We start from the raw sequence: 7684 nt of genomic DNA, 5'->3' as shown, positions 1-7684 counted from the left end.
GACAAGGGCCTTGCGTGTCACGCGACACAACGGACTCTGGGAGAGAAGTCCTAAACGACACGCATTCTCTCCCCCTCTCCTTATGGTATAACCCAGGGGGGGGAGAGGGCGTGAGCATGATTGACCAATCAGAGTCAGGGATTGAGGCCCCCGGGCCAATCAGAGGAGCAGTCTGGTTGCAGGCTACTGGAGCCGGGAAAAGAGGTCTGTTGGAGCCGGTGAGAAAGCAGACGCGGGACGCGAGCCCAGGCCGGGTGTAGGGTCCGCGGCTTCGAACCGGCTGATCCGCACCAGCGGTGCCCGGCGGGTTCGCGGCCCTCCTCTCCCGCTGCTTCTCGGCGGGCGGAAGGCTGGAAACCCGCCATCCTCCTAGACGGCTCGACTCAGCAGGCCACGCCCCGGCCAACTTCTGGCCCCAGTCCGAGGCCACAGGCCTGGCCTGAGCCTGCCTGGCCTGCAGCTTTCGGGCCGGAGCGCTGCGGGCCTCCACCGCCCAGCCTGGCGCAGGCCCAGCCCCCGGTCCAGGGGCTGCGACCTTCCATGATCTGGTTAATACAAGACCAAACCGTAGCTCGTCCGAGCTTGTTTGTCTCTGGCTACAAAGCGATTGCACCGCTCACCCAGGTTAAAGTTTGTGTTCTGCACGAGTTGTTTGATGTACAATCGAACACACTTGTAACTTGGATTCTGGTCTTATCTGATAAGGACGTCTTAGGCACCCACTGTAATCCTAAAATACCGTTAGGATTTCTCTCCTTCGGTTCTAATCATGTGCTTCTGTTTCCTCCAGCAAGGGTGAAAATGAACCTGTCTTGGAGTCCCTCCATATGCTAATTCTGGCTAGAACACTGAGCCAATTACATAGGCTCTTTGGATCTGTTTCCTCTTCTGTAAAATGGGGGTAGAGGCCCCGCCCAGGGCCCACCAATCTGCTGCAGAAGCTCAAATGTCATCATCTAAGGCCTATGTGTGTACCTGTGTGTGTGTGTGTGTGTGTGTGTGCGCGCGCGCGCGCGCAGGTCCTAGGCCTTGAACTTGGGACCCGAGCTTTTGTGCTAAAAGCTGGCACTCTACTACTCGAGCCACAGTTCCACTTCTGGATTTTGTTGTTGTAGTTGTTAATTGGAGATAAGAGCTTCACAGCTTCATCTGCCTGGGCTTGTTTTGAATCCTTGGATCCCAATCTCCAGCATAGCTGGGATTACAGGAGAGGGCCACCATCGCTCAGCAAAGGCTACTCTTTTTCCTCCAGATTATATCACTTAACACACTTAAGAAAGTTTAAGCAGAGAATGAGACTTAGGAAAGAAACTAGGTAAGTACCAAATCAGCTGGCATTGGTATGAGTCACACCAGGTGATCTCAATTCACGTTGGAGGTGACATCACCCTGAATGTGGACATTAACAAGAAGTATCTAGAACACTAGATATTCAATTCCAGAGCCCCAGGAAGTGCAGCCCCTGTGGGCACAGTAGGGAAGCTTGAGAAATGGGGGTTTTGTGGTTAACAAGACCTCAGTTCCAAATCCACTTGTGCCAGTTAGCCTGTGATCTCTGTTATCCAAAGGTTTTCTTGTGAGGAGATGCAAATGGACAAGTAATGGGAAATTTTCCTGTTTATCATTCATTGGTTAGAAAGTTTGGCCAGATGCTGGAGGCACATGCCTATAATCCTAGCTACTCAGGTGTATGAGATCTGAGGATCAAGATTCAAAGCCAGTCCAGGAAGAAAAGTCCATGATGCTCTTATCTACAATTAAACACTGAAAAGCAAAAAGTGGAGGTGGCTCAAGCGGTAGAGGTGCTATCCTTGAGTGAAAAAGCTCAGGCCCTGAGTTCAAGGCCCAATACTAACAATAAAATATAAAAATAAGTTCTAGCTTTGGTGTGGTTCTCTTAAGTCTCTTGCCTTACTCTCCATCACTGTAATTAAAAAAAAATACACCATGAATTCTAAGACATTTTACTTTATTTAAAAGAAGCCAATATACAGGATATAAAGGGCACAATATTTACAACAGTACAGTAAACAGGTAGGATCAGTAGTCTTTCAGTGAATAGAAACCCCTCCCCATGATGTTAGACCCAAGTGGCAGACAGACAACAGTGGGATAGAGCAGGAACAAAAACCAGAGAGATGCTAAAATGCCCACAGAGAGGTCTTGGTAGGGGGCTTTGCCTCATTTCCTTGAGAGCTTTGGAAAGATGGCGGAATGGTGAGGAACCTACCCAAGTGTAACACAGCCCATCTGAGCCTGCAGACCTCTCACTATGGAAAAGGCCCTCCCAGAGAAAACTTGACTTTCCCCACCTCAGAGCCAAGCTCAGGGTCCAAGAGGAAAGACCCAAGTCTGGGGAACCTCTAGTACCAAGGTCCTTTGAAGGTCCTCTGGAACAGAAGGGCTGCAGCCCAGTTGTTGAAGTTGGTACTTTCAGGGCTGGTCTCTGGGCATCTTTCTGACAGCCTGAGACACATTAAAACCCAGGCCCAAAGGCAGCCCTGTGTCTGCTCCCTGAACCAACCCTTGTCAACTACACCCTGCTGCTTAACGCCCTCCCAGCACAGCTGAATTGTAGTGATTCTTACCCCTTTTCTCTGCTCCCACCTCAATTCTGAAAAACCTGCAGCCCACCTACCCCCGGCAATGCCCCCTTCCAAGACATCCAAGGAACAAAGGGGTCAGGAAAGAAGCAAACCCTGCTGAAGCTCCTCGTGGGTATAGATGAGCAGAGGGAGGATGGACGGCAAGACAGGGTGAGGGGTACTGATTATATTTGATCCAGCGGCAACATGCATGATATTTCATCCACAGAAAAGAATGCTGGACTACCACGACTGCCTACCCTAGATTAAAAACCCTTTCCTTTCATAAAAATAGAAGAGAGTCTCTTGCTTTATAAATAGATTATGTTTAGCTTAAGTTACACCTTATATTATCCCCAACCCTATCCCCTCTCCTCCCACCCCAAAGCAAAGTGGTTGGACTCTCCACAGGTCAACTGAGCTCAAACCCCAGAGCTGAGTCCAGGCTGGACAGGTCCTCCAGGGCCCTCAACACACTGCCATGAGAAAGCAAAATGAGTCTCAAAAAGAGTCTCAGTGGGTGTGTGTATGTGTGTGTGTGTGTGTGTGTATTTCACAACCAACCAGGAAGCCAAGAGGATTCTATATCCCCTGCCACTCCCCAGTCCCCTGTGTGTCTAACTCCCCCTCCCCAAACTAGGAGAGTAAAAGGGAGCAGCATGGAAGAGCCCATTGAGAACAATCTCAAAATACCAGTGTCAATATGACACTGGACTCTATTAGAAATAGAAAACGAACAACAAAAAACAACCTAAGTATTTACAGCTTTACAAAGGACGGACCAGTTCATCCCAACTGGGCCGGGTGCTGCCCCAGCAAGCGGTGGGGTCTTGGCAAGCTGTGGGCTCATGGTGAGGGCACAAACAGGGCCCACTGGCAACAGACTTAAAAACACTTGGAGGAGTGGAAGGCAGCCAGGCCGAAACCCAGGAACCAGCCCCGGAGGCAGGCCCACCACACGCTGGCTCTTCCTCCCTGGTCTTCCTGCCCCAAAGCCTTGCTCCACAGAAAGAAGCAGACATTGACAGCCAGCAGAAAGGTGCTCTCAGGCCAGTGCCTCTCTGGCATCTGGGCAGATCCAGAGCACCTTACAGACCAACAACCTAGGTACAGAACTGGGAAAGAAAAAAATGATATCCCAGGCCACCAATGGCCATAGTAACCGTCATACTAGTAGGATAAAGATATGTCTGTCACCCTCCCACCACCTTGAGCGACCATCCAGGGCTGGCTCCTACTTGACTGTGTGACTCCTAAACCCCACCAGCAGATGCCACCCCAACCAGCCCTAGGCAGAGGAGACCCCACAGAGGCAGCCATCTTCCTGCCCTTGCAAAAAACGGAAAATCTTTTCAGCAGCTGAGGTCTAAGCCGACTGGCTCTGATAACCTTTGGTTAAAATCAAAACAAAACAAAACAACAACAGTAACAAATAAAATGGTTATGTATGAACCCTGTAACCTTTAGAACAAGGGTTGGTAGGTGGGTAGGGGGCTGTCCCTCCAGTACCTGTTGAAAGGAACTGTTTGGCTAAAAAGAGACGATGGAAGTCCTGCAGCCAGGCTGCAGGGGGACAAGTGAGCTATTTCCCCCCAAATAGGAAAAAAAACCAAGGGAAAAAACTGCATGAGAAAGGCCACCAAATTCTGATAAGTTACACTACACTCACTCCCAGTCGCTCCACACATACATGAGAACTATGTACACTGGTTTTTTAAGACACATAACAGATGGAGACCCCTAAAAGTCGGCAGTACCCTGTAGAGGAAAGTCAGGGAACTACCATCCACTCCAGCCACAAGCCCCCTTCTTCCTCCACCCATAGACAGACAGGGTGGTGAGTTCCAGGCCTCTGGCACATTTGTCCATTTGACCTCTAGGGGGAGCCTCTGAGCCAACAACAACAACAACAAAAACCCCACCAAGATGGGCAATCACACCCACTGTTGTGGGCACACAGAGAGAGAAAGAGAGAGGAAAAAAAAAAAAAAAAAAGGCTGGGCGTGGTGGCTCATACCTGTAATCCAAGTTACTCAGAAGCTAAGCTCTAAGGATCATGGTTTGAAGCCAGCCTGAGCAGGGAAGTCCTGAAAATCTCATCTCCAACGAACCAGCAAACAGCCAGAAGTAGAGCTGTGACTCAAGTGGCAGAGCACTAGTCTTAAGCAAAAAAAAGCTCAGGGATAGTGCCCAAGGCCTGTGTCCAAGTCCCAGGATCAGAACAACAACAAAAAAAAGTTTTTTAAAGTAACACCTGCTTGCTGGGCCAGTAACCAGTACCTAGTAGAGACTCAGTGGATGAGACCCTCTCAAGCTTTGGGGAGATACTGGCTCAGGTTAACTCCCCGTTGTTTGGTTACATGGATGATGTTGAGAATACGCAGAGCGAGGAAGGTCCTTATTAGGGCTCCTACTGAAGCCACCTCCAGCCCACCGGCAGCCCCCATCCCTCCCCTTTCCCTTTCAGATGTCCCCCTCTCTGCCAGTGGCCAAGCAGCAGGCAACTTGGGGATGGCGGAAAAACAAGATGGTGGTGGGCCAGAACTGACCAATGGACAAAGTGGGTCCCAGACCTGGCCCCTTCAGACTTTCTCACAGAGAAATTACGGTTCTATAAACCCCCCATGGTTGGCTGGAGAGGGAAAGGAGAACATCAAGTCATCAGGACAATAAAAGACTCTCTCAGCCCAAACCCACCCCCACAGAGGTCCCAAAGAAAGCAAGCAGTCAGGTGAGCTGGGCCGACCACCCACCCCTGCTACTTCTCACCCTTAAGGCTGTGAGAGAGACGCCCCAACATCAGCCTCCCTCCCAGCTCTAGGGGACACCAGAGGTCCAGGAGAGAGGCTTCCTTCCACAATGGTATAAGGCAAGCTGCTTTTAGTTGTTTTGTGTGGGGGGGGGGGTTGTTTTTGTTTTTGTGGGTTTTTTTTTTTTTTTGCATAGTAGTTTAAACACAGTGAGGCTCCACCTTCCCCTCACGGTGCCTTGTCCCTCTACTTCGCCACTAGATCCAAAAAAGAAAAGAAAAATTGGTCTTCCCTCCCCTCCTACCACCTTCCTCTCTTCAGTGAGTAAAAAAACATGGGAGATGCCCCCATCCAGGTCTGCAAGCAAACAGTTCCTTCCTAAGGAAGGCAGAGCATCTCCAGCACAGAGCCAGTCAGAGAAAGGGAGGGCAAAGCTCATGGCCAATCAGAGGAGCAGGTGGGAGGGTAGAAAACCATATGATGCCACGCCCCCAGGCCCCACCCTCACTTAGAATTTTGTATAAAAACACCTGCTAGGAATAATTCTTTGGAGCTCAAAGTGGCTCAGCTTAAGGGAGAAGGCACAGTGACAGGCATCGTCGCACAGAAGTCTGCATTAGTAATGTGGAGAACAATATAAATTGACAGCACCATTCCATGGGTGGGTGAGTGGACGGAGAAGGGGCACTGATGGGAGGTGGGTGGTGAAAGGTGAAGAAGGAAGGAAGCAGCGGTCCCTTGGGGCCTCCAGAGGAGGGAGGACAGTGGACAGTCTGTGTGGTGAAGGCTGGAGCCCACTCCCAGGAGCCCTCATGGCCCCATCACCAGGTGTGTGGGACCTCCATCATCAGCTGACCATGGGCTCCACATCTGCCTCCCGCTCCAGCTCATCTTGGATCTCATCTGTACTTCCTGAGTCACTGCTGGCCACAGAGCTAGGCGACGGTGAATTCCTGGAAAGGAAAGAAAGTACTGAGAAAGCAGCTTGTGGGAGGGGGAGCTCCTGAAGGATACAGGAGCAGGAAACAACCACTCCTCTAAAATTTACCCCTGAAGGTCCTATCCTTAGACTCTGCTTTCCTCAGGACACTTGAAGTTCATGAGTTGAATGAGGCTCTGGAGACCTCCAGGGAGCCCCGCCCAAGCCTCTGCTTGCTCTGGCTGTTTGGCTTCTCTAGATGGGAAATTCCTTGGGAACAGGAATCATGGATAATAAGGGTGCAACCATCCACCCCAGGTCCAGGCACCAGTAGATGCTCAGTCAACATCCCCCCCCCAATAACTCAGAGCCCACAGGAAGGCTAGAGAGAATGGACATTAACAGTACCGCTTGAAATTCCAGCTCTGTCACAAATGCCTGCGTGCCCTGGGCAAGCTATTCTACCTGCTTATAACGACAGAGGGTTCTGAGGGATTCCATGAGCTAAAGGTACGCCAGGCTGAACTGCAGCCTCCACACCCTCTCCCACAATGCTGTGCTCCTCTTACACAGAAGCCATTCATAACAAGAAAAAGAATGACAGGGGCTGGGAAGGTGGCTCAGTGGTAGAGCGCTTGCCTTGCATGCCTGAGGCCCTGGGTTCGATTCCTCAGCACCACATAAGCAAAAAGAAAAAAGCCAGAAGTGGCGCTGTGGCTCAAGTGGTAGAGCGCTAGCCTTGAGCTGAAGAGCTGAGGGACACCGCCCAGGCCCAGAGTTCAGGCCCTACAACCAGACCCCCCCCCAAAAAAAAATAAGAAAAAAAAATGACAGTCAACACATGTCTGAGCTTTGTGCCAAGAGTTTTCCATCATCAGTGTCTGTCCTCCAATAGGACTGTATGTCCTAATGAAGGGACTCTGTCTTTGTGTCCTAATGAAGGGGCTCTGTCTGTGTGTGTCACGCTGGATGGACACCAGTCTCCTGGGAGCAGATCCATCTGGCCAAGAGTTAGGTGATAAGAAGAAAGGAAAGCCACTTCCTTGAGACACAAGGAGCCTAACTGACAGCAGTAGGGGAGTGTTCTAACTAGCTCCTCCACCCCCAACTCAGCAGACAATGGGGCAGAAGCTCTGAGTTTCCATCACCTTATCTTCACAGCCCTATACACAGTAGTATCTGTACAAGTGATGAGGACAGGGCTGTGGTGGGAGACTCATGAATTCGATATGTAAGTTACCTAGCAGATAGTAAGTGATAATATGGAGTAGATGGATGGATAGATGGATAGACACATGGATGATTGGTGGGTGAATGATGGATGGAAGATGAATGGAGAGATGAGTGAACAAATGATGCATGGCTGGATGATGGGTGGATGGATGGATGGAGAGGTGTGTGGGTGGATGGGTGAGTGGATAGACAGTGGA

General features: G+C 50.4%; 1 protein-coding gene across 2 annotated transcripts in view; it reads right to left on the bottom strand.

Annotated features, from left to right (window-relative positions):
* Positions 1-1960: 1960 nt before the first annotated feature.
* The window catches only part of Iffo2 (intermediate filament family orphan 2), a 48328-nt gene continuing 42604 nt past the window's right edge, over positions 1961-7684 (bottom strand). For both annotated transcript variants that reach the window (XM_070037816.1, XM_070037817.1), the window contains one exon: positions 1961-6288. In XM_070037816.1, coding sequence (XP_069893917.1) covers positions 6183-6288 — 106 coding nt within the window. In that variant the 3' untranslated portion in view covers positions 1961-6182. The remainder of the gene's footprint in view (positions 6289-7684) is intronic.

The sequence above is a fragment of the Dipodomys merriami genome, unplaced genomic scaffold (assembly GCF_024711535.1).
Source record: "Dipodomys merriami isolate MVZ:Mamm:240054 unplaced genomic scaffold, mDipMer1.0.p SCAF_28, whole genome shotgun sequence".
In the NCBI taxonomy this organism is placed as follows: domain Eukaryota; kingdom Metazoa; phylum Chordata; class Mammalia; order Rodentia; family Heteromyidae; genus Dipodomys; species Dipodomys merriami.
Note: the sequence above shows the minus strand (reverse complement) of the source record. Positions and strands in the feature narration are given on the sequence as shown.